Genomic DNA, 26,776 nt, shown 5'->3' on the forward strand with positions numbered 1-26,776 from the left:
GCATGATCAGCCATGATCATATGTAATGGCGGTCCAGGCTCGAAGGGCCGAATGGCCTACTCCTGCACCTAATTTCGATGTTTCTATGTTTCTATTAGGGTTATCAAATCAAATCAATTGAAAGGAAATCAAATGTTACCTGGGATGTCGGGACTTTCATATGAAGAAAGATTGGATAGAGTCGGCTTGTACTCGGTAGAATTTAGAAGATTGAGGGGGAATCTTATAGAAACTTACAACATTCTTAAGGGGTTGGACAGGCTAGATGCAGGAAGATTGTTCCCGATGTTGGGGAAGTCCAGAACAAGGGGTCACAGGTTTTAAGGATAAGGGGGAAATCTTTTAGGACTGAGATGAGAAAAACATTTTTCACAGAGAGTGGTGAATCTGTGGAATTCTCTGCCATAGAAGGTAGTTGAGGCCAGTTCATTGGCTATTTTTAAGAAGGAGTTAGATGTGCCCCTTGTGGGTAAAGGGATCAGGGGGTATGGAGAGAAGGCAGGTATAGGATACTGAGTTGGATGATCAGCCATGATCATATTGAATGGCAGTGCACCTATTTTCTATGACTATGTTTCTATGTTAGAATTTATGTTTGTGAGCAGTGGGACCATTGGTCCTGGTATTATTTATTCCTACACCCAAATTTCCCAAGCAACTTTGATTTTGATCAAAGTGCATGGTAAACTACAGTTCGATGCATATGACAGTAAACTCAACTTGACTTAACTTGACATGTCTAGACAGTTAACTTCTAATTAGAAACCCTTCACGCTGCCTTGGCAAGGCCAGCAGCATAATTAAGGACGTCGCATCCTGGCCGCTACCTCTTCTCCTCTTTCCGATCAGGCTAAGATATAGGAGTGTGGAAACGCACATCTTCTGATTCAGCTGTTATCAGGCAACTGACTCATCCTATCACAACCAGAGAGCAGTGCTGAACTACTATCTATCTCCTTGGTGACCCTCTGACTACCCTTGATCAGACTTTGCTGGCTTTACCTCGCACTAAACGTTATTCCATTATCATGCATCTATACACTGTGAACGGTTCGATTCTAATCATGTACTGTCTTTCAGCTGACCGGATAGTAAACTTGACAATGAACTAAACTAAACTGAACTGAACTGAAAAGATTGCAAAATCCTGATGGGGAAGAAAGTTTGTCAATGTGAGAATGGCAGCATTTAACGTATGCACAAGAAGCACCATAAACATTGTGTGTAGGAAAGAACTGCAGGTGCTGGTTTAATTCGAAGACAGACACAAAATGCTGGAGTAACTCAGCGGGACAGGCAACATCTCTGGAGAGAAGGAATGGACGACATTTCGGGTCGAGACCCTTCTTCAGACAAGAAGGGTCTCGACCCGAAGCGTCACCCATTCCTGCTCCCCAGAGATGCTACCTGTCCCGTTGAGTTACTCCAGCATTTTGTGTCTACCACAAACAATGTGATTGATTGCAGATAACCTCAGCACTCTCTCAGTATTACATAAAATGCTAACCCAGATGACTGTTTCCAACACTTGACATTATGGTCAGGCTCTTTAGCCCATTGAGGCTGCACCAAACATCAACGCTTGTTTCACACTAGCCCTACGAAAATCCTATTTAATTTTTTCTCCCAACATTCTCTTGTATTTCCCCTGGATTCTATCAATCTCCAAAACAATAAGGGTAATATGCAGTAGCGAATTAAGCTATCAACCTGCATATCTTTGGGATGTGGGAGAAAACTGGAATGCCAGGAGGAAGCCAAGGTGACCAAAGAATAGAATGAGCAAAATTCACACAGATAGCACCCAAGGTGGGGATTGAACTCTGGTCTGTGGTGCTGTTTTACTAGCTGTGTCACAGTACCGCCCTAGGAAGATAATAATGTCAACCGTGGGGAAAATGTTGGGATCTATGAATAATGTTGCAACAACAGAACATCTTAAAAATAGTAAAATTATTAGAGTCAGTGTACAGTTATGGTATAGCAGCATTTTTTTGGGGTATATCTGCATATTTGTTATATATCAGTGCATTCATTTGTTTATTTTCTTTATCAGCATCCTACTCGGAGATAAGATTGAGTGGCAAATTGATGCTGCCACGGGACAGTTTCTCCGTAGTTGAACTAGTTAATTTGACAAATTTGAAACCACAGCCATTTGGCTCCAAGGAAACATTTACAATTCTCACTGAAAATACAGAACTGAAGAACAGTACAAACCACTACTTTGTCATCTGTGCTTATCATGAGAAGCATACGTCTGCCGAGGTGTCCAATATAGCTGTGATTTCTGTCTTTGTGCCTTTGCATGAGGAACCAGACTGTAACTGCGTATCAAAGAGCATTTGGAGTGCAGTACTAGTCGCAGTTATTATATGTTTGATTGTTAGGATTACTGATCACGTTGCGCGGAAGTACAAGATAAGGACATTTGTAGAAGCAGTGGGAGTATACAAACGGAATGCATTTATTTAGGTTATTAATCCGAGCATTTACTTTAATCTGATTTAATTACGGGTGTTGGCGGCAAAGATTATTGGGATTCTCCAACATATTTTCGAGGGGTTCAATGGTCCTTTCCCAATAACTAGGAGAAATCCCTTGGAAATTCTGCCCTAATTAGTTTGCCCATCCTCCGGATGAGTAGGAAGTTTGTATAGTTTTGACTAGCGAAACCATGGTGAGAAATCACAGTGACCAATTCCGAGGCTCAAACCAATCTAACCCCACCAATCTAACTCTATATCCAATGTTTTTGGGGGACTTTACGTTTTCTACCAGGCTGGAATCTGTGCAATTGAATAAATTTGATGCAGTTCTGTACAAATAAACAAAACCTTCTGGTATGGTCTCATTGTTTTATTCATTTTCAGATATCACCTTTCAGAATTAATTACGGAGGTGCTTGGAACTTGCTTATTTCTTGGAGTGGGTCTTCATTACAGAGACATCAGGTGCCAAGGATTTAGGGTGTAGAAAGGAACTGCAGAAATTGGTTCATACCGAAGATGGACACAAAGTGCCAGAGCAACGTATCTCTGGAGAGAGATGCTCCCTGACCCACTACAGCACTTTATGTCTAACTAGGGATTTATGTTTTGGTTTACTTTTGTCACATGTACCGAGGTACAGTGAAGGTTTTGCATGCTTTCTGATCAAATTATATAATACCATACATAAATACAATCAAGTCACACTCAAGTACAATAAGAGGAGCAAAGGGGAAGATACAGATTGCAGAATATTTGGCCAATGGGAGCAGGAAGAAGAAGGAATGACTGGGGTGGGACAAGTCTTTGATTATGTTTGATGGTTTTTCGAGGCAACTTGAAGTGTATGTGGAGTCAATGGTGGGTAGTTTGGCACTCATTAGAAAGTCTTAAAAAATCATGATCATTATAAACTTTGTGTGGGACTATCAGAAAAATTATACTAACCAGAGTTCACTGTTTAAAATATAATGACTCCGGAGTTTTGTGTTCCAAGAGGTAAACATCACCTTTAATGAAGCAAGTAATGGAAACAAAACCACGTAAGCGTCTTCTACACAATCTTGATGGAGTAGCATTACATTCTTCTTTATCAATTTCACTCTCTAAAAAATGTCTCTCAAGCTCCAAGCAAGTCAATTTATGCTGCAAATCATTCTCCTTGGACATTATTTTTCAGGGTGGCATTGTGATAGGTTAGTGGACTCGTAATCGAGGGTATAAAATCCAGAGTTGTGAGGTCAAAGTTCACTTTAGCACATTGTTGTAGATGATGTATAGATGATGTGTGCATGTACCTTTAATATAGTTACCTCACCACTACTAACTACTCCCCATATCACAAGTATAATTACAACCTCCCCACCCACTGTTCTCTCTCTAGTTCCCGTGACAGACCACACACAGCTAGTGCTCGTTGTAATGTTACCATATGTGACAGTATGAATAAAGGAAATAAAGTTACAGTGTGTTGATGACACTTCTTTACATGGTGTCAGAAGTGGGATACGACCCCACGCCAGTATGTTTATTGGCTAAGTTTACCGCGATGTGCGACATCCCCTCTAACTGCATCTTAGAGCGTTTTAAACTGTTCGGTCGGCGTCAGGACTAAGGTGAATCTATTGAGAATTACGTTGCTGCGCTGCGACACCTGGCCAGGCGTTGCCGCCTTGCCACGCTGACCCCCGATGAACTGACCAGGAACATTATGGTTCATGGTCTACGCGACGAAAAGCTGAGGGCTGAACTTTTGCGGAAGCCCGACCTGCCTTTTGACGAGGCTATGCACGCCTGCCGTCTGGCTGAAGCTGTCACCTCGGCGGTGTCACCGGCTGATCACGATATTAACTTTGCCAGCGTTGCTAGCCGTCGGCGGTACACGGCCCCGCCACGACAATGGGGGTCCGGCACTGCTCCAGGAGGAGGCACCCCGCAGCGGTGCCCCAATTGCAACTTTTCCACTCATCAATTCAATGTGTGCCCTGCCTTGGGTAAAACATGCAACATCTGCAGGAAACTGAACCATTTCATGCTGCCTGCCATTCCCGTGGGAAGCCTGTTGTTGCTCCACGACGTATGTTAAACAACTTGGTGCAAGCTGATAGCGCGCTAGGTTCCCAGTACCAGCTAATTGTTGACGAGGAAGTTGATAAGAAAAGAGAAAGTAGGATATAAGAAGAGCATGAAAGCAAACTGCATCGTTTGTGGCACAGATGTAAAATGGAAAAAGGCTGGCAAGAGAATTGCATTCCTTCCTTATAAGGAACTGGCAGTAGTGTTAAAACATGCATTTGTTTTCACAGAATTCACTTAAAACCACCCAGAAATACTGGGAAATCAAAAGTTGGAGTAACTCAGCGGGACAGGCAGCATCTCTGGAGAGAAGGAATGGGTGATGTTTCGGGTCGAGACCCTTCTTCAGACTGGTGTTTCCGGTTGAGACCTTAACATTAAATCTTGCCCATCTCACCTTAAACCTATGCCCTCTGGTTCATGATTCCCCCAACTTGTGTAAAGGACTGCATTAACCCTATCTATTCCATTAGCTGGGAACCCTCCCCCTGACTGATCAACTGATTTAATTGGCATGGTCTTTCCTGGAAGTTCACAGCAAGAGGAACCACACAGTCTATTCTAGCTGTGTCAGCAGACATTTTCATGTTTCAGTGTTACTCTTAGACCTGCGGCTTACCACACGGGCATTTACTGAGTGCCATTTCCTCTTTTCTTGAATTGTTTTCAACCAGCAGCTTGGTTCAATGAAACCATTGCCTTTTCTAATTTGGAAGTGAGATTGAAAGGGGCATTACGTGAACTGTTAGCATATGCTGCGGCTGATGCCGCCAAGCCAATGCGTAGTCAACTTGCATCAATTGTAAGGAGAGCTTCTTTGCAAATGAAGGAAAGTCTGATTTCAGAGCCTCGTTGCTTTAATTAAGACAGATTCTGCCTCCAGGCACTAAATGTTTGCGAGCATATTGGCCATCGGTGACAATCACTTTCTGCTCACAATGAAGTCAATAGGATGGAACATTGGGATCTGAACACAAAATAGTGCACATATCGGGCAAGGCCAGCAGCATAATCAAGGATGAATCATACCCTGGTCACTACCTCTTCTCCCCTCTTTCATTGGGCAAAAGGTATAGAAGTGTGAAAATGCACACCTCCAGATTCAGGGACAGTTTCTTTTCAGCTGTTGTCAGGCATCTGAATCATCCTACCACAACAAGAGAGCGGTGTTGAACTACTATCTACCACTTTGGTGACCCTGGGACTATCTTTGTTTGGACTTTATTGGCTTTATCTTACACTAAATGTTGTTCCCTTTTGTCATGTATCTGTACAATGTGAATGGCTCGATTGTAATCATGTATTGTCATTCCACTGACTGGTTAGCACACAACAAGAATTTTTCATTGTACCTTGGTAAACCTAAACCAAACCTGATATTTAGCTACTAAGCCACATCTCCAGCCAAGATTGCTGAGAGAAATAGTAGTGATTGCAGAGGTGTTGCCCATAGCTTTGCAAACATCTGTAGATACCGTAGTGGTGGGTGGTAGATCGGGGTATTGGTAGTCTTGCCTAGAGTCTGAAGGAGCCTATTTTTTAATGCTCTTGTTCAAAGAAGGGTGCATGGATAAATCCAGCAACTACAGACCATTCAGGTTGATCTCAGTGATGACGGTATTTCTAGAAACAATAATTGTTGTTACTATAACAATATTTAAAAAACATTTGGACAGGTCCATTTGGAGAGATTTAGAGGGATATGGGCCAAACGTGGTTGGGTGCAACTAGTGTAAATAGAGCATCTTGGTAGGCATGGACAAGTTGGCCCAAAGGACCTATTTCCATTCTCTATGACTTAATGACTTGGACATAGCATCGATGTGTTAAAGGCAGAATGAGTTTATATACAGTAAACTGAAGGCGTTTTATGAGGGGGTAAAATAGAGAGACAGTGAGGGACTTCATCAGGTGGCGCCCGCAATGGCTGCCTCGCCAACAGTCTATCTCGTCCTTTTCCGTCGTTTTTTGTTTTCTAGTATGTGTTCAAATGCATCTTGTAGTGTACTTTAGATTTTTTTATGTGGGGGGTGGTGGGGGGAGGGTTTGGGTTTTAATCTCTTAGCTTGACGGAGATGCATCTACGTATTGCATCTACGTCCGCACTGTGGCCTAACATCGTGGAGCTGGCAATCCCTCTGCCTGGTATCGACCTCGGAAGTGGGAGCCTGCAGACTTAACATCACGGAGCTCATGGTCCCTGATTAGGGACCGACTTTGGGAGCTCCAAGCTGCAGGAGCTTCGACCGCCCCAACGTGGGAGCATCGATTGCCCCGACGCGTGAGCTTTAATCGCCGGCTTCGGATCGTCCCGACTGCGGATGGTTCGACTCATCCGACCACGGCAGAATAAAGAGAGAAGTGGAGGATTCGACTTTATTGTCTTCCATCACAGTGAGGAACATGGGGAATCTGCTGTGGTGGATGTTTATATTAACCTTTATGTAGTTGTGTGTCTTGTTGCTTTATTAGTATGGCTGTCAGGGAATTATAATTGTTATTCACATGGGTAGCTCTAAGACTAGCGTTTCTTTGGATTGGTGATCTAAACGGTTGTATTTGCTTCACGGGTGAACGATATATGATGTGGGTTGCACTGGCATTCAACGGGTTGCAGGGCAAGTATGTGAAATGAGAATTGCATGTAACTGGGACAAGGGTGGGGGAATGAGACCAGCTGGGTTCCTCTTGCAGAGAGTAGGCACAGAGTCAGGCCAAATACTCACCTCCTTACAGTAATCTTCCTGGAATTCCGTGATGCCACTGTACATTAAACTGGCTGCAAGAGAAGAATTATGGATTGAGTATGAATTCTCACAGGTTCTGCTGTTTCTTTGGGCGGCACGGTGATGCAGTGGTAGAGTTGCTGCCTTCCAGCAAATGCAGCGCCGGAGACCCGAGTTCGATCCCGACTACGGGTGCTGTCTGTACAGTGTTTGTACATTCTCTCTGTGACCTGCGTGGGTTTTCTCCGAGATCTTCGGTTTCCTCCCACACTCCACAGGCGTACAGGTATGTGGGTTAATTGGCTTGGTAAATGTAAAAAAGATTGTCCCTAGTGGGTATAGGATAGTGTTAATGTGCGGGGATCGCTGGTCGGTGCGGACCCAGTGGGCCGAAAGGGCCTGTTTCCGAACTGTATCTCTAAACTAAACTATGTAATCATAGAGTCATACCTTCATACAGCATGGAAACAGGACCTTCGGCCCAACTAGTCCATCCCAACCAAGATGCCCCATCTACATGTCCCATTTGCCTGCATTTGCCCCATATCCCTCTAAGCTTTTCTTATCCGTGTACTTGTCCAAATATATTTTAAATGTTATGGTACCTGCCTCAACTAATTCCTCTGCAGCTCGTTCCTCCCCACCGCCCTCTGTGTGAAAACGTTGTCCCTCAGGTTCATATTAAATCTTGACTCTCTCACCTTAAACCCATGTCCTTTGTTTGTTGATTCACCTACCCTGGATAAAGGACTGTGCATTCACCATATCTATTCCCATCATGATTTTACACACCTCTGTAAGATCACCCCTCAGCTAAATGAGACTAGCTTAGATGGAGCATCTTGGTCAACGGACGAGTTGGGCAAAAGGGCCCATTCCCGTACTGTATGACTGTCACAAAAAGGAGACAATAGTTTCATTGCAAGGATATTTTTTATCAGTGTACAGCAATGGAAATAGCAACAAAATTAATCAGTTTTATAAATTCCACACTTGTAAAGAGAAATAAATTTGCTCAAATGCAAATAAGTGAGACGTGTTGGTGCAAGTCTGGACTGCAGCATCCTGAAGTGAAACCAGATCTTCAGGTTATGGAAACACAAGGAACTGCAGACCCTGAGTTACAAAAAATATAGTTCTGGATTAACTCAGTGGGTCAGGCAGCATCTCTGGACAACATGGTCCTGATTTGGTTCAGGACCTCACCGTCTGAAGAAGGGTCCCGACCCAAATCATCACCTATCCCTATCCAACAGGAGATTCCGTCTGACCCATTGAGTTCCTCCAGCACTTTGTGTTTTTCAAGTCAGTTTATACGCAGGAGAATGAAAGAATAGCCATGGATAACATTGGACGGGAAATCTCCCCAATTGTGGTAATCTTAGGATGAGTAAATCTTGGAAGATGGAGCAAAAATTGCAAAATTCCCAAAGGATCTTCACATTATCTCTCCCTTTCTAACCTATTCTGTAAAATTGAAAGGCAGCTAAATGGCTGGAAGTTCATTATTAACTATCCATTTATTACAATGGTACACTCTCAGGAGCCCACTTTTTTTTTTTTTGGCACACAATATAAACAGTGATCCCAACAATAAGACACCCAATAACTACGATCAATATTGGGAACCACATCTTCTGGTTTTCACAAATCCACCACTTGGACTTAGACAAAGGCTCAAAGAAAGATGCCCTGGCTATGTTTGACAGTTTAGAGGTAAGATTGCTTTTATCATACGCACGCACAGCAAAGTAGATCGCTGCACCATTTTGCATGTTTGGATGCTCGGAGTAAATCATCACCGTTTCCTTGGAACCATAGGGTTGTGGATATATGGTAGTCGTATTAATCAACAGAGCTCTGAAAAAATGGTCTCTTAGTTGCAGAAGTTTGTCACTCATTCTCATTTCGTAGCGAGATGCTAAAAAAAAAGGCATAGAGGAGATTGGATGCAAATTTTTTTAATACACAATTGTTTGTCCGCGTTTTTATTATTTTTGTCTATGTTTATATGTAGTTTTGTTATTTTTATGTTGGGGTGTGCGTGTGGGGGGGGTGGGGGGGTGAGGTGGGGAGGGAGGGGGAAACTTTTAAATCTCTCCCTGCACTGGAGACCCGACCTTTTCTCGTCGGGTCTCAGTTGTCGTTGGGGCTGCAACGAGGAGCGGCCTCCAACAGAAGAAGCCGGGGACTCTGGTGCCGACTCACCTCACCGTCGCGGAGCTGGCCGAGTCCGGAGCGGGTGGAGCGGTGGAGGAGCGCTGCCGCTGCCGCTGCCGCTGCTGCTGCTGCTGCTGCCGCTGCCGCTGCTGCTGCTGAGGCTGCTACTGCGGGTCTGCGGACGGCGGCACCGGGAGCCCGCGGATCCCTGGAGGGAGACCGCTTTTCAGGGCTCCTGCAACGGCGACTTCTCCCGCCCGAGTTGCGGGGTTGAAGAGCTCCTGGAGCGGGGCCTACATCACTGCCCCGTGGGGCTTGGAATGGCCGCGGGACTCTGCGAGCGCACGCCGGAGTCTCTAACACCAAGACCCGGTGTGCGACCTCGCACTACCCGGCGTGGCTTTAATGGCCGCGGGACAATTGACTTTGACATCGGGGGGGGGGGGGGGGGGGAGAGTGCAGTGGAGAGATAAGGTTTTTTTTGGCCTTCCATCACAGCTATGTGATGGATGTTTATGTAAAATGTAAATTATGTTGTGTCTGGGGTCTATTTGTGTGTAATGTATGGCTGCAGAAACGGCATTTCGTTTGGACCTGCAGGGGTCCAAATGACAATTAAATAGACTATTGACTATTGACTATTGACTATTGACTATTGACTATTGGATAAAGCAGACAGTTACTATGGCTTTATGAAAAGAGGTCAAGAAAGTAGACAGGTTGTGCGCAACCTTCAATAAATATAGAGACACCAAGGAACTGCAGGTGTTGGTTTATAAAAATAAACACAGTGCTGCAGTAACACAGCAGATCAGTTAGCATCTCTGAAAGACATGGATAGGCAACATTTCAGTCATTATTTCAGGAACCCTTCTTCAGTCATCAAGATTCAAGATTCAATTTAATTGTCGCAAAGTGAAATTGATGCCAAGACCAACTCTTATCTACCTCTACATAATCCATATCCCTACATTCCCAGCATACCCATGTACCTATTGAAAGATCTCTTAAATGCCATAATATGCATATGGCATTTTGGATCATTTAATTTTATACAAATAGCTGAACCATCTTATCATCAACTGTAGAGTGGTAAAGACTTATCATCTACCTCTTTCTAGATGCTCGGACTATCTTTAGCGGAATTGACTGCACTTTATCTTGCATTAAACATTATTCCCTTTATCCTCTATCTATACAATGTATAGTCTTTCCGCTGACTGGATAGAACGCAACAAAAAAAAGCATTTCATTAGACTTTGGCACACGTGACAAAAATAAACCAAGTAGGCTAAGCTAGACTAAACTATAAGTCCTTTCGTTTTGTGCAATATTTTATATCAATTGTAATGTTTTATATAATAATAACCATTGTCTTTATACTTGTAATAATTTTTTTAAACTATTTCTCCATTGTGCTGCTCTTTGTATTTGACTTAATTTAAACCACTAAAATGGATTAACACTAAATTCATGTATATGGGACATCTATATCCCTGCTGTAATAAGAACTCGTCAGTCATTGGATCAATTCACACCTCGAAAAAATAATTCCTCATAGGTAATTTATAATCACAGTCAGAATTACCTGATCCTTTATCATAGTTTCCTCCTGGTGCGGTCCATTCCAGTTTAATTTTATTTTTAACTATTGTTGCCAGCAGATCTGTGATTGTAGATGGTGGAAAGTTAATAAGGGGTGTCGCCGATGGCAGTGAGATCGACCCTCCTGCTTGAACCCTGGTGAAGTCTCCTAATTCATTGTGTAGATCTTCCTCACTAATGTCGGATTTCAATGGATTTACCTCAATATTTCCTAAAAGGAAAGAAAGTAATGCACTGCTTAGATCCTGCCTCCATAACCAGTGCAAAGGATATTTAGAAGAATGTTGCCAGGACTCGAGGAGCTAAACTACAGTGAGAATGAGCAGGCTTGAATAGCAGGTGGCTGAGGGTGATCTTATAGAGGTGTATAAAATCACGGATTGGATAGGGTGAATGCACAGAAGGACACAAAGTGCTAAAGTAACTCAGGGTCAGGCATCATCTCTGGAGTACATGGTTAGGTGACGTTCAGGTCACTCCTAATGACAATTAGATCAACTTATTCTCCCATATGTATGAATACTTCAGACATTCTTGCCTTCATTGGTCAGGGTATTGAGTACACAAATTGGGATCTTATGTTACAGTTGCATAGAATGTTGATAAGGCTACGTTTGGAGGATTGTGGGTAGGAAGGAACTGCAGATGCTGGTTTACACCGAAGATAAACACAAAATGTTGGAGTAACTCAGCAGGTCAGGCAGCGTCTCTGGAGAAAAGGAATAGATGACGGTTAGGGTCGGGTTAAGAAGAGTCTCAACCTGAAATGTCACCTATTCCTTTTCTCCAGAGATGCTGCCTGGCCCGGTGATTTGTCTACACAAAATGCTGGAGTAACTCAGCGGGTAAAGCAGCATCTATGGAGCGAAGGAATAGGTGACATTTCGGGTCGAGGCCCTTCTTCAGGCCCCAGCATTTTGTGTCTATCATTGGAGGGCTGTGGACAGTTCTGGTCACCCTGCTACAGGAAGGATGTTATTAAACTGGAAAGGGTGCAGAAAGGATTTTCAAGGATGTTATCAGGACTTGGAGGTTTGAGTTGTGAGGAGATGTTTGATAAACTGTGTCTTTGATTCCAGGAACATTGGCGGCTGAAGTGTGAACTTATAGAGGCTAATAAGATCCTGAACGGTATACAACAGACAATCGACAATAGGTGCAGGAACAGGCCATTCGGCCCTTTGAGCCAGCACCACCATTCAATGTAATCATGGCTGATCATCCCCAATCAGTACCCCATTCCTGCCTTCTCCCCATATCCTCTGACTCCGTTATCTTTCAGAGCCCTATCTAACTCTCTCTTGAACGTATCCAGAGAACTGGCCTCCACCGCCATCTGAGGCAGAAAATTCCACAGATGAGGTGAGGTGATGATGAGGTGATAAGTCACACTTGAGGTGTGAGGTGTATAGATGATGTGAAAAGTCACTGGTTTTTTCCCCAGAGGAGGGAAGATTAAAAATAGAGGCATAGGTTTAAGATGAGGGGGAAAGATTAAAAAGTGATCTGAGGGGCAATTTACTCACACATAGGATGGTGCGTACATGAAATGAGCTGTCTGGGGAAGTGGTAGAGGCCGGTACAGTTACTACATTTGAAAAGCATTTGGACAAGTGTACAGATGGATTTGGAGGTATGTGGTCCAAGGGCAGTCAAGGGCGACTAGCTCTGTTAAGCAACCGGTTCAGCATGGGCGAGTAGGGCCAAAGAGCCTGTTTCTCTGCTGTGTAGCTCCATGACTGTATTAGCGATTCCACCTCTATTTTGCTGAATCTTCATTACCATTCTCCACGTATCCTGGCAGGCACAGGGCCTGTCCTCCTCTTCTGAACGTTACACTTGTGGTGCCTTCGATTCCCAGCACGCGCACTTTAACGCTGTATCTCCCCTTTCCGCGGAAGTCGATGAAATACTTTGAGTAAACACCGTCATTCTTAACAATATCAGCACCTGAGGGCAAGGAAAGGTAAATGAAAATCAAAGAAATGTGTTCTGACAATAGGCTTGATTGTATTCATGTGCAGTCTTTTCTTTGACAGGATAACACGCAAACAAAAGCTTTTCACTGCACCTCGGTGCACGTGACAATAATAAATTAAACTAAACTAAAAATCTAAATAAATGATTGTTGACGAACGATGAAAGGAATATTAATAATGCACTAACTTTAGCATTTACATGCTAAATGGTATAATGGAGGTTGATAACCTCACCATATGGATATTCATTAATGACTAAGTAATATTTGCAAACCAAGACTAAGCTTCATAACTTTCTTTGGGTGTGATACATTGGCTTTGATATTAATGCTTCGACAAGCTCTTGTAATCTTTCATTTATTATTTTTCTCAGAATGTGGTCATCACAGCCAAAGCTAACATCCGGCTTGCAATCTGGAATCACAACATCGATGGATTAGACCAAGTAAGGATGTCCTTGCCTGCTGATCATTAGTGACCTGGATGGATCATGGATGGCACAGTGACGCAGCGGAAAAGCTGCTGCCTGACAGTGCCAGAGTCTCGGGTTTGATCCTGACCTCGGGTGCTGTCTGTACGGAGTTTCTATGTTCTCCCTGTAACCGCGTGGATTTCCCCCGGGTGCTCCAGTTTCCTCCCACATTCCAAAGACATGCAGGTTTGTAGATGCATTGGATTTGGTTAAATTGTAAATTCTCCCTAGTGTGTAGGTTAGGACTGCTGTAGGGGCAGTCATTGGTCAATATGGACCCAGTGGGCTGAAGGGCCTGTTTCCATGATGTATCTCTATCCTAAACTAAGCTAAAATCAATGGATTGGTTAATGTATCCTACCTAAACCATCATCAGAAAGCTTCAGTTGAATTGGAGGATCATTGGGACGTTCAATAATAGCTGTCACGATCGCATTCAGGACTGGTAGAAATCCATGACTAACTTCCACATAGAATATCATTGGGCTAGTGGAGTCTTTCCTGCTGATGTACCCGTTAACCTTGATTGGCGGAACTTGTGCATCTGCTGCTCGGGAAGTGACGATGATTGTTATAACCTGGTTACCTCCGCCGTTCAGGATGCTGTAGAACCAGGTTCCACTCTAGGAAACAGAGAGTCAGTGTTATTTATATTCGCGAGGTGTATAAGAGCTTTCTCAAGACTTGCTCTGTGTCGTCCAGCATTGCCCAAATATTAATTATTGCCTATGCTAACTGAATTGATCTCAGCAAAGACTCTAAATTTCAACAAACTCAACAAGTTAGGCAGCATCTGTGAAGAGTGGAACAGTTGACATTTCAGACTATATAGCAAATGTTTTGTTCCATACCTGTGCAGTGCCTTTAATCATAAGACGAGCTGATTTGGCAGACTGATCTATCTTAAAGTAAGCGTTATTATAAATGTTTCCATTGGGATCACATACAGACATCGTCGGAATCACTGATTCCCAGTTCACCACGAAAAATGTATCATTGCCAATAGTCTTGTCGATAACAACTGTGCCATTTAACCATCTATTGCTCCCAATGCTTGTTCCTGAACTTTCAAGCTGAAACCAAAAAAACAGAATCATTATTTTACTGTAATACAATCACTTAGTGAGAATATAAGGACTTATGTCGTACGTCCCCGGCAGAGTTATTTGATGAACTTCGTAAAGTCATGACCGTTGCAGGCCAAGTCAATGGATAGGTGCAGCGTAGGTTTACAAGGTTAATTCCCGGGATGGCGGACTGTCATATGCTGAGAGAATGGAGCGGCTGGGCTTGTATACTCTGGAATTTAGAAGGATGAAAGGGATTCTTATTGAATTATATATTTTTTATTAAGGGTTTGGACATGCTAGAGGCAGGATTTCCGATGTTGGGGGAGTCCAGAACCAGGGGCCACAGTTTAAGAATAAGGGGTAAGCCATTTAGAACGGAGATGAGGAAACATTTTTTCACACAGAGAGTTGTGAGTCTGTGGAATTCTCTGCCTCAGAGGACGGTGGAGGCCAGTTCTCTAGATACTTTCAAGAGAGAGCTAGATAGGGCTCTTAAAGATAGCGGAGTCAGGGGATATGGGGAGAAGGCAGGAACGGGATACTGATTGGGGATGATCAGACATGATCACATTGAATAGCGATGTTGGCTCGTAGGGCCAAATGGCCTACTCCTGCATCTTTTGTCTATTGTGTATTGACATGTTAAAGGCAGTGATTGACCGATTCTTGATTAGTACGGGGTGTCATGGGTTATGAGGAGAAGGCAGGAGAATGGGGTTGAGAGGGAGAGATAGATCAGTCATGACTGAATGGCAGAGTAGAGTTGATGGGCCGAATGGCCTATTTCTGGTCCTACAACTTATGAACTTATGGAAGGTAACCAAACCTGAATGGACTGCTGGCTGCTGTCACCACTTCCTGATATTAATCCGGTGAATGAATCAATTAAACCATTGGTACTCAGGTCATCAGTTGCCGCAAACTGTAAGCCTCCTGCAGAGGGAAAATGGTACATTTTATGATTGACTTGGCTAATATCCATCACCTATCCTAATTAAGAAGTTAAGTAAACTGTGAAATGCAGCCAATGTGGCAAGACCTATCCAAGAAGGCCAAGAGAGTTTAATTGCCGTATGCACTGGGAACAAAACAATGTGAATACTTGCTGCAGTTTTACAGACATTCACTCAGAGGCTGGCTATTCACTCAGAGGATGGTGGGTATATGCGGAACAAGCTAACAGAGGAGGTAGTTGAGGCAGGTACTATAACAGCATTTAAAAGATACTTGGACAGGTACATGAATAGGAAAGATTTAACGTAGAATATAGAAGAGTACAGCATAGGAACAGGCCCTTCAGCCCACAATATTGTGCTGAACATGATGGCTACCTGAATTGATCTCATCTGCCTGCACATGATCCAAATCCCTCCACTTCCTGCACTTCCACGTGCCTATCTAAAAGCCTCTTAAACACCACTATTTTATCTGCCTCCGCTGCAACCCCTGAGTGCGTTCCAGACCCCCGCCATCCTCTGTGTAACAAACGTGCCCTGCACATATCCATTAAATTTTCCTCATCTCACCTGATGGCTATGCCTTCCTGTGTTGGACATCTCTACCCTGGGAAAAGGTTCTGAGTGTTCACTATGCCTCTCATCATTTGATATACTTCTATCAGGTCTCCCCTCAAGCTCTGATGTTTCAGAGAAAACAATTCAAGTCCATCCAGTCACCCTGTTGATGAAACCCTCTAATTCAGGCAGCTTTCAGGTAAACCTCCTCTGCATCTCCTCTCCTCTTTGGAAGGATATGGGTCAAATGCAGGAAATGGGACTAATATTAGATGGGGCATCTAGATCAACAAATTGAGCTAAAAGGCCAGTTTCCATGCTATACCATTCTATGAACTATTAATGCAACAAGACTCATTAACGCAACAACCGCCCTACTATCTTCATCCAACTTGGACTAAAATTGTTCACCCCTTTATTCCCGACTAACCTTGCTCTGCTGAAGCGACCAACATGAATAGATATGAGATGTTGGATCTAAAATGACAAACAGGTGTATGTGTCGTTGTTGGCATTATCCACAGCCCTAACGGGAAATTTTGAGTCAAGCTTGTGCCCAGAATCCAGATGAACAGAATTTTACTGGGGCGGCAAAGTGGCACAGAGATAAAGTTGCTGCCTTACAGTGCCAGAGATCCGGATGCTGTCTGTACAGAGTTTGTACATTCTCCCCGTGACCACATGGGTTTTCTCCGGGTGCTCCGGTTTCCTCCCACACTCCAAAGATGTATAGCTTTGTAGGTTAATTGGATTTGGTAAAATTATGTGGTCCCTAGTGTGTAGGATAGTGCTAGTGTGTGGGGTGTATGGTGTAAATTGCTCCTAATATGTAGAATAAAACTAGTGTTTGGGTGATCGCTTGTCAGCGCGGACTCGGTGGGCTGAAGGGCCTGTTTCTGTGTTGTATCTCTAAAATCCAGAAAAATCAATTAAGATCTATACTCATGAAGCAGAAGGGGCTGTCCCACTTAGGCGATTTTCCAGCAGACTGCCAGCGACTGTCAAGTTCCTGGCAGTCGCCTGAAAAACCGGGAGCTTGAACTGCGACTCTCAGAGTGGAACACACACACACACACACACACACACACACACACACACACACACACACACACACACACACACACACACACACACACACACACACACACACACACACACACACACACACACACACACACACACACACACACACACACACACACACACACACACACACACACACACACACACCGCAAAGGCGGGGGCTGGGGAAAGAGGGGGGAGCACTGTCTGAAATTCACACGGTGCAAAGCCAAGGTGATACAGACACACACCGTGATGAACAGGAAGGTTAAGACGGCTAGCACAGTGTACGGTGAGTCCTTTAAAAGAGGGGGGAGAGGGGGGGAGGGGAGAAAGGGGGAGAAGGGAGGGGGAAGGGAGGAGAAGGAGTGGAGACACTTTTAAGAAGCCAGGCAACTTTTAATAAGCCAGAGATACACAGCTGAGAAGTTCGGCGGACATTTAACATTTGTCAGTTATCCTTGGTTCTGAAAACTCGTGCTTACGCTTTTTTTCCCCAATGAGCCAATGAAAATGACCGAACAGGAAAAGCGATGAATACAATACAATACAATACAATACAATACAATACAATTTATTTGTCATTTAGACCCCGTTGAGGTCCAAACGAAATGTCGTTTCTGCAGTCATACATACAAAACGAAAAAGACCCAAGACACAACACAATTTACACAAACATCCTTCACAGCGCATCTTCTCCTCGCTGTGAAGGAAGGCAAAAAAAACCATATCTCTCCCCTGCACCCCCCTCTCCCCCCCGTGTCAGAGTCAAAGACAGAGTCAAAGCTCCCGGCGGGCGATGTTAAATGTCCCGCAGCCATTAAAGCCACGCCGGGTGATGCAAGGCCAAGCACCGGGTCTTGGTGTTGGAGCCCCAGTGGACTCTTGGTGTTGGAGCCCCGGCGGGCGCTCACAAAGTCGGGCGGCCATTCCAAGCCGCGCGGGGCGGTGATGTAAGGCCCCATCAGGGACCCGCGGGCTTCCGGTATTTCTGTCCACAGACCTGCGGTAGGAGCTTCCCAATCTCCGGGGGTCGGGCCACAGCAGCGCACCACCACAGTTCCACCCGCTCCGCGATGGTGGGTAAGTCCGCAGCTCCGCGACTGGAGCCCCAGGTCGTTCCTGTTGGAGGCCGCTCCACGTAGCAGCCCCAACGACAACGGAGACCCAACAAAGAAAAGGTCGGGTCTCCCGTGCAGGGGAAAGATTTTAGAGTTTCCCCACCCCCCCACCCCCACACACATACCCCAACAAAAATAATTAAAAACTACATTGAAACGAAACAGAAAATAATAAAAAGACAGACCGACTGCAGAGGCCGCTGCTGACGAGAGTCGCGCCACCCACATATTAACTAAAACTACCTACGACTACCTCGACTATCCATAACTACATGGCGACCCCACTACAACTGCACTTACGACTACAGGATTATCGATTTTCTCCATGGCGACCAATTTTTTGTTGCAGAAAATATTTCAACATGTTGAAAAATTTGCGGCGACCATACTGAAGCCGCGACTAGTTCCCAGAATGCGGGAACTCCTCGCGACCATGAAGGAGACTCACCAGAGACCACCAGCAAACATATGGCGATCATAAGGCGAGCGCAGTCTCCTGCACTCTCCTAAAAAGTCGCCTAAGTGGGACAGGCCCTTTAGTCTTCTCTGTCAGTCAGTGGGATAATCGTTATCCTAACACAATATATTCAGCCACTTCCTTTGAGTACTAGATACCTGTCATAGTTGAGAGCTCTTCTAGCTCTTCAGCTGCAGATGGCCCCAATGCAATAGTGTGGATTACAGCTCCACTTTGTTCCACTTCCGGGAAGCAATTACCCATAGAGTGATCTATTCCATCTGTCAGTAAAATGATTTCATCCCCCTGGGTGGCACTGTCATCTCCACGAAGTACCTGCAACAATGAATTATCAACATGGGAAAAAATGCAACTTTTAATTTGCAAGTCGCATTGGTAGTAAGGAAGGTAAATGCAATGCCAGCATTTATTTTGAGAGGTTAGCATGGTGACGTAGCGGTTTAGCTACTGCCTTACAGCGCCAGAGACCCAAGTTCGATCCTGACTACGAGTGCTTGACTGTACGGAGTTTTCTCCGAGATCTTCGGTTTCATCCCATACTCCCAAAGCATACAGGTTTGTAGGTTAGTCTGAAGAAGGGTTTCGGCCCGAAACGTTGCCTATTTCCTTCGCTCCATAGATGCTGCTGCACCCGCTGAGTTTCTCCAGCTTTTTTGTGTAACCCAGGTTTGTAGGTTAATTGGCTTGGTATAAATGTAAATTGTCCCCAGTATATGTACGGTAATGCGCGGGGATTGCGGTCAGTGCAGACCCGGTGGGCCGAAGGGCCAGTTTCCGCACTGTATCTTTAAACTAAATAAAAGGGTGAGAATACAAAAACAGGGATATAATGCTGAGGCTTTATAAGGCACTGGTCAGACCACATTTGGAGTATTGTGAACAGTTTTGGGCCTCACATCTGAGGAAGAAAATGCTGGTGCTGGAGAGGGTCTGTAGGAGGTTTACAAGAATGATCCCAGGAATGGTTGGGTTAACATATGATGAATGTTTGAAGGCACTGGGCCTGTACTCGCTGGAGTTTAGAAAGATGAGGGGGGACCTCATTGAAACTTACCAAATACTGAAAAGCATAGATAGTGGATATGGAGAGGATGTTTCCAATAGTGGGAGAGTCTAGGACCAGAGGCCATAGCCTCAGAATTAATGGAAGTACCTTTAGAAGGGAGATGAGGAGAAATTTCTTTTGTCAGAGGGTGGTAAATCTGTGGAATTTATTTTAAAGGTGAAGATTGCCAGATTCTTAATTAGTACAGGTATCGGGGGTTATGGGGAGGAGGCAGGAAAATGGGGTTGAGATGGAAAGATTAGTCAGCTATGATTGAATGGAGTAGATTCTGTGGACGAATAGCCTAATCCTGCTCCTCGTACATATGAACTTACAGGTATTAATTAAAATGAATAGAATTGGACAAACTTCACAGCCTTACCTCAAAGCCAGACCGAATTCCTTCACAGATATTTGTACCCCCATTAGCTAATGTTGGTAACAGCTTTACAAGATCCTCTCTCGCTTTATTATTATTGATCCTTTTTAAACGCGTTTGAATGCTTGCACCACTGTTAAAAGTGACCATTCCCGCATATGATCCGGTCTCAGCGATCTGCAGCAAGAATATCTCAGCTGCTTGTCGGAGCCTGCCAATGCGATTCTCCTGTATATCAAAAAGGCACCGATTAGTGTCCAGACACAAAAAACGTGGGAGGGCCATGGGGAGCGTTATAGAGGGCAGAGGGATCCAGGAGTGGAGGTACATATTTCCCTGAACATGGCATCACAGGTAGATAGGAAGGTCAAGCGGGCTTTCAGTACATTAACCTTCATCAGTCAAAACCTTTTACTGTATCTCGGTGTATATGACAATAATAAAGCATTGCCAATACTAACAGCGAATTCAGCAAAACATCATGATGGAATATTGTAAAAACCTTACCCTCCCCATGCTTCCTGAGACATCAAGGACTAAGCAAAGCACACGATCTTTGGCCTGAAGGAGCGTGAATGTTGGTTCGACCGAACCAGTGTGGGGCGAGGAAATGTTTCTGAAATCTTCCGACTTGCTGATCACGTCCCAAGTGCTCCTGTAATTGCACATTCTGTTCTGCATGTTGGGCGCTTCAGCATTGTGAGTCTTGTTATCACAGAATTTATCCACCTGGAAGTTTGCAGAAACAGAACTGAGGTGAAAGAGGCTAGAACCGCTCAAAAGCACTCAACAATATGCCAATAAATGTAAAACTACAATATATTGAGAATAGTACCCCAGCATGCTGTTCCGGAATCCAGTCAAGACCATGGATTCTCCATACTCTCCCCTCTCTCTCGCTCACTCCCCACACTCTCTCTACCTTTTCTCTCTTGTCCTCTTTCACCCCCTCTCTCCTCCCTCTCCCTCCCCCTCCCTCCTCCTTCTCTATCTCTCCTTCCCTCTCTCCCCCCCACTCTCTCTGTCTCCCTCTCCCCTCTCCTACCCTCAGTCTCTCCACGTCTCTCTCTTCACCTTTCTCACTCTCTCCCTCAGAACCCCCCTGTCTCTCTCCCCCTCTCTCCTCCCTCTCCCCCTTTTCTCTCTCAGCTAACTCTCTTCCTACCCTCTGTTTCTCTCCCCCTCTCTCTCCCCTCTCCCACTCTCTCTCCCTCTCTCTCTCATCCTCCAAACTCTCTACCCCTCTCTCCACCTTCTTTCTCTCTCCCTGCTCATTACTCTCTTCCTCCTCCCTCTCTCTCTCCCGCCCTTTCCTTCTCCCTCCTCTGGCCCCCAACGTTGGACCATTGACCAAAGGTCCACCAATAGACAATAATCCAGTGGGTGGAATGAAAATTGACAGTTGGCCTCTCAAATCCATGAGTAAGTCCCCAGACTCTCAGTGTCCACTTAAGTCCTAATTAGTAAGTTTGGCAGCTCCATTTAGAGCCAGCAACAACAACCAACAATCTGGGCAAATAACAAGTTTCCTGTGGCTTTACTTACATTCGGCAATCCCTGTAAGTACATTATTGAAGATGATGACCTCTGATTTTTCTCTGGGAAGAATTGGCATTGTTTGTTTGGTAATCCTGTGCTTTCATCAGTGGTACATGAAGAACACACACTGCCCTTACATTCAGCAGTCTTTCCTCTTATGCTGAGAGAACATCTGCAAGTCAAAATAATAATTAGAAATCTGCACTTGCGTTCATACGTATTTGTACACTTGACAATTTCATCAGAACAGATGAGGAGTGATCAAATTTACCGGTCCAGAAAAAAATGCTGGAGAAACTCAGCAGGTGAGGCAGCATCTATGGAACCATAGATGCTCCATAGATGCTGCCTCACCCGCTGAGTTTCTCCAGCATTTTTGTCTACCTTCGATCTTTCCAGCATCTGCAGCTCTTTCTTAAATATACTGGTCCTCTCATTTACAGCCTAGTCTTCAATTCTGATCAGTTGCCTGTAAATTCCCCCTAGTGTGGGTAGGATAGTGCTCGTGTATGGGGATCGGTGGTAGGCATGGACTCGGTGGGCCGAAGGGCCTGTTTCCTCACTGTGTCACTAAACTAAATTAAACAACCCCTGGCATTTTGTTGCAGAAACACACCACCCTCTGTATAAAAAACTCGCCTCAAACCTCTCCTTTAAACTTTGCCCCTCACATTTTAAAGCTACACTTTGATATTTCTACTCTTGGAAAAAGGTGTTGACTGTCCACTCTCTCATCATTTTATATAATTCTGCCAGGTCTCCCCTCAATCACTGGAGTTCCAGAGAAAACAATCTAAGTTGCAGCAAATACTAGTGGAGGTTGGACACTAAATAATTGGAAGTTGCTGTAGAAATATAATTCCTCCATGTTTTCTTTCAGCTAGAAATCGCAAAGAGCAATTCAGATTATGCACTTAGCCTTGCCGTACCTTGTTGCTTCAGCAGTTTCGCTGTCAGATATGTAAAATGGAACTGCATCATTATATTCGTCAAACACACCCCAGCGAAGATGGGCCCATTCATGAACAAATACCCTACCTGTGAAAATAATTATTTTTGCAATGGTGAATTCAGTTCTTTCGCATTCGCAGAGGTCCAAATAGCAACCAAGAGCATCTGAGTCACTCTGGTTATGCACCCACATCGGCGTGTTGAATTTGCCCAGGAAGCCACACATTGGAGAAGGAAGAAGCATACAAAGAAGGAACAATAGGTTGGACGGCAAGATGAAGCTATGGTAGAGTTGCTGCCTTACAGCTCCAGAGACCTGGGTTTGATCCTGACCACGGGTGCTGTCTGTACGGAGTTTGCACGTTCTCCCCGTGACCTGCGAGGATTTTCTCCAGGATCTCCGGTTTCCTCCCACACTCCAAAGACGTACAGGTTTGGCTTGGAAAAATAGTAAATTGTCCCGAGTGTATGTGGATAGACAAAAATGCTGGAGAAATTCAGCGGGTGAGGCAGCATCTATTGGGCGAAGGAATAGGTGACGTTTTGGGTAGAGACCCTTCTACATACACATCTATGGAGCGATAGTGTATGTAGGCTAACTTTAGTGTATGGGGATTACTGGTCGGCGCGGATTGTAGGGTCTGCTTCCGCACTGTATCTCTAAACTAAACTGAAACTAAAGTTATTAAATGATACACTTGGGTGTTTGACAAAATATCATGTTACCCCAATTTAGTTTTAAGCAGTACATACAATACATGAAATAGCAGTGCAAATTAATTTAATGTAATTTACCTTTCGGACAGTAAATGGTGGTCATTTTGTCGTTTAGAATGAAGTTTGGGGTGAAGTGAATATACCGTCCCTTCTCGCCACACCCGCCATACTGCAGGGTGTATGGAGTATCTCCTTGTTTAAGATATGGTTCAGCAATGATTACACTCGCCTATGAAAGAAAATTGCACATTCCTAGGTGAAAGGCCCTCCGCACAAACAGAAAACACTGCCAAGAGGGGAATTCAAGAGCATTTAATTGTCATATGTACTGAAACATAAATTAACCAAAAACAATATTAGTGCAAAACAAAGCAAAAGAGCAAACAAGACACATCGTAGTTTGGAATTTAGTTGCTGTTTGTACTGTTCCATAGCCTAGTAGTTAGGAAGAATCTGTTCCTGAACCTGGAGGTCACAGTTTGCAGACTCCTAACACCTTCTTCCCGATGGCAGGTGTGAATCTTTGTAATGCTGGCTACCTTTTTGAGGCAGTACCTCCCTTAGATATCTTCAATGGTGGGCAGCTCAGTACCCAAGATGGGCTGTGTCCATCACTGTTAGTAATCTCCTTGTAAATTGTGAATTTTAATATGCTATGTTTGAGAACTTATGGCCATGTCCCACGGTACGAGTTCATTCCAAGAGTTCTTCCGAGTTTGCCCTGATTTGAACTCGGAGATTTACAGTAATGGCCGCTCGTCGGCACTCGGGGCTCTCGTGGACATTTTTCGACATGTTGAAAAATCTTCACGAGTCTTCCCGAGCTTACCTGCCGTTAGCGAGTCTTCACGAGTACCTGCCATTAGCGTTACGAGCTAAGATCTCCGACATACCCGCTACGTTCATTCTCCACTTACCACGAGTTTGATTTTTTTTCAAACTCGGGAGAGCTCTTGGAATGAACTTGTACCGTGGGACAGGGCCATTAGTGTAAGAGTATTGAGAGATCTGGGGTCAATCATGCTTATCTGCCTCATCTCTGCCTGACCTATTTGCCCCAGTACATCATACTCCAAGACTTTCCAGACTCCATTCTGTCAATGTTCCTTGTGCTTGAACAATTCCCCATTGTCCTTTTGGGCCAGGTTCTCATTCCTGCAAGCTTCGATCCTGACTTCCTGTCTGTTCGGAATTTGCTCGTTCTCCCGCAAGGATTTCCTGAGGATGCTCCGGTTTCCTCTCACATCTCAAACAAGATTTCCATTTGTACAATACAATACAATACAATACAATACAATACAATTTATTTGACATTTGGACCCCGTTGAGGTCCAAATGAAATGTCGTCTCTGCAGTCATACATACAAAACGAAAAAGACCCAAGACACAACACAATTTACACAAACATCCTTCACAGCGCATCTTCTCCTCGCTGTGAAGGAAGGCAAAAAAAAACATATCTCTCCCCTGCACTCCCCTCTCCCCCCATGTCAGAGTCAAAGACAGAGTCAAAGCCCCCGGCTGGCGATGTTAAATGTCCCGCAGCCATTAAAGCCACGCCGGGTGATGCAAGGCCAAGCACCGGGTCTTGGTGTTGGAGCCCCGGCGGACTCTTGGTGTTGGAGCCCCGGCGGGCGCTCACAAAATCCTGCGGCAATTCCAAGTCGCGCGGGGCGGAGATGTAAGGCCCCGCTCCAGTTAATCTTCAACCCCGCAACTCGGGCGGGAGAAGTCGCCGTTGCGGAAGCCCCGAAAAGCGGTCTCCAACCAGGGACCCGCGGGCTCCCTGTATTTCTGTCCACAGACCTGCGGTAGGAGCTTCCGAATCTCCGGGGGTCGGGCCACAGCAGCGCTCCACCACAGCTCCACCCGCTCCGGACTCGGCCAGCTCCGTGAAGGTGGGTCGTCCGCAGTTCCGCGACTGGAGACCCAGGTCGTTCCTGCCGGAGGCCGCTCCACGTAGCAGCCCCAACGACAACGGAGACCCGACAAAGAAAAGGTCGGGTCTCCCGTGCAGGGGAAAGAATTTAGAGTTTAGAGTTTGTAGTTCTCCCCGTGACTGCATGGGTTTTCTCCTGTTGCTCTGGTTTCCTCCCACACTCCAAAGTGCAAGTTTTATAGGTGAATTGGATTCTATAAATTGTCCCGTGTGTGTAGGATAGAAGTAGTATGAAAGTGTGATTGCTCGTCGAAGTGGACACAGTGGGTCAACAGGTCTGTTTCCACACGGTATCTCTAAACTAAAATAAACTATAGGGAGATAGTACCTGTAAGAATATCTAGGTAAGTTGCTATTCGGCCTGATTTATCTTCAATTTCCTCAGCTCCATCACTCAACATAACACTCACAACCTACAATGGGCTTTTTAGGAGGTGCCGCTGGTGGAAATCGACTAATAATCATTTAAATCTCTCACCCCTGTGCACTTACCTTCTCGTATGACTCAGTACTTGGTCTCTGAACCACGTTCGACTTCAGTGCCCAGGTAGCAGGTAGCACGATTTTTACATCTGAGTAGTAAAGTTGATGCATTGTAGCTTTGGAGAGGTAGTTCGAGGCTTCAGTCATCATCTCCTGCAAAGTAAATTCAGGATTAAAAGATAATTCTTGGCTTTTAATCACCTGGCGGGCAGCGTAAGAACGCGATAATGCGCCATTAACTTGCATTAAATCCGAAACACACGCAAGATGAATAACCTACAATGAACAAAACAGCAGAAATTAGATCGCTTCAGACATCACCTCACCTTAACGTTTTCAATGAGCTTTTTGTTATATTGGATGTTGGGATTTATCGCAATAACAATGTTTCGATACCCATTGTTGACCAGTGTAACTCTGGAGCAGTTCAGAACACAGACATTCAGGAGACAGTGCAACACGAAGCCTGGGATTCTGTGAAACATTTTCATTGCTCTGAAACTCACTCTGCTCAACGATACTTCATATAAAGCAAGAAATAGGTTCTCTAGTGCCACCCATTTCCTGGGAGTGAACGGAAAAGTTTGGTGATGGCTGTACGATGCGGTGAGGAACTGAGTGAGAAATTCCAGTCCACTGCAAATATAGAAACATAGAAGCATAGAAATTAGGTGCAGGAGTAGGCCATTCGGCCCTTCGAGCCGGCACCGCCATTCAATATGATCATGGCTGATCATCCAACTCAGTATCCTGTACCTGCCTTCTCTCCGTACCCCCTGATCCCTTTAGCCACAGGGGCCACATCTAACTCGCTCTTAAATATAGCCAATGAATTGGCCTCAACTACCTTCTGTGGCAGAGAATTCCAGAGATTCACCACTCTCTGTGAAAAAAATATTTTCTTTATTATATTCCTTTGTTCAGCATGTGCAAGGCCAGTATTTTACGATGATCTTGCCCAGATTTGGGGA

The 26,776-nt window shown here is 44.7% G+C and overlaps 1 protein-coding gene across 2 annotated transcripts; it reads right to left on the reverse strand.

Moving 5' to 3' along the window:
- Nucleotides 1–6,617: 6,617 nt before the first annotated feature.
- Nucleotides 6,618–26,310, reverse strand: LOC129700717 (calcium-activated chloride channel regulator 1-like). Of its 2 annotated transcripts, XM_055641323.1 has the most exons (14): nucleotides 26,132–26,310; nucleotides 25,815–25,958; nucleotides 23,462–23,612; nucleotides 22,645–22,753; nucleotides 21,722–21,887; nucleotides 20,684–20,905; nucleotides 20,180–20,404; nucleotides 18,890–19,067; nucleotides 15,404–15,510; nucleotides 14,359–14,580; nucleotides 13,869–14,130; nucleotides 12,839–13,006; nucleotides 11,040–11,267; nucleotides 6,619–9,212 (listed from the first exon to the last, which is right to left on the reverse strand). In XM_055641323.1, the coding sequence occupies exons 1-14, from the start codon at nucleotides 26,294–26,296 to the stop codon at nucleotides 8,815–8,817; spliced, it is 2,745 nt and encodes a 914-aa protein (XP_055497298.1). In that variant the 5' UTR covers nucleotides 26,297–26,310; the 3' UTR covers nucleotides 6,619–8,814. The 2 variants fall into 2 exon arrangements, with proteins under 2 accessions (XP_055497299.1, XP_055497298.1); XM_055641324.1 differs by lacking the exon at nucleotides 20,180–20,404 and having other exon boundaries at nucleotides 6,618–9,212.
- Nucleotides 26,311–26,776: the final 466 nt, after the last annotated feature.

The sequence above is a fragment of the Leucoraja erinacea genome, chromosome 10 (genome assembly GCF_028641065.1).
Source record: "Leucoraja erinacea ecotype New England chromosome 10, Leri_hhj_1, whole genome shotgun sequence".
In the NCBI taxonomy this organism is placed as follows: domain Eukaryota; kingdom Metazoa; phylum Chordata; class Chondrichthyes; order Rajiformes; family Rajidae; genus Leucoraja; species Leucoraja erinaceus.

Coding starts and splice junctions, on each gene's coding strand:
- LOC129700717 (XM_055641323.1), bottom strand. CDS start 26,296: ATGAAAATGTTTCACAGAATCCCAGGCTTCGTGTTGCACTGTCTCCTG. Junction 15,511..18,889: donor AGAGCTCTCAACTATGACAG/GTATCTAGTACT, acceptor TTCCCTCTGCAG/GAGGCTTACAGTTTGCGGCA. Junction 13,007..13,868: donor GCTTTCTGATGATGGTTTAG/GTAGGATACATT, acceptor CCTTGCCCTCAG/GTGCTGATATTGTTAAGAAT.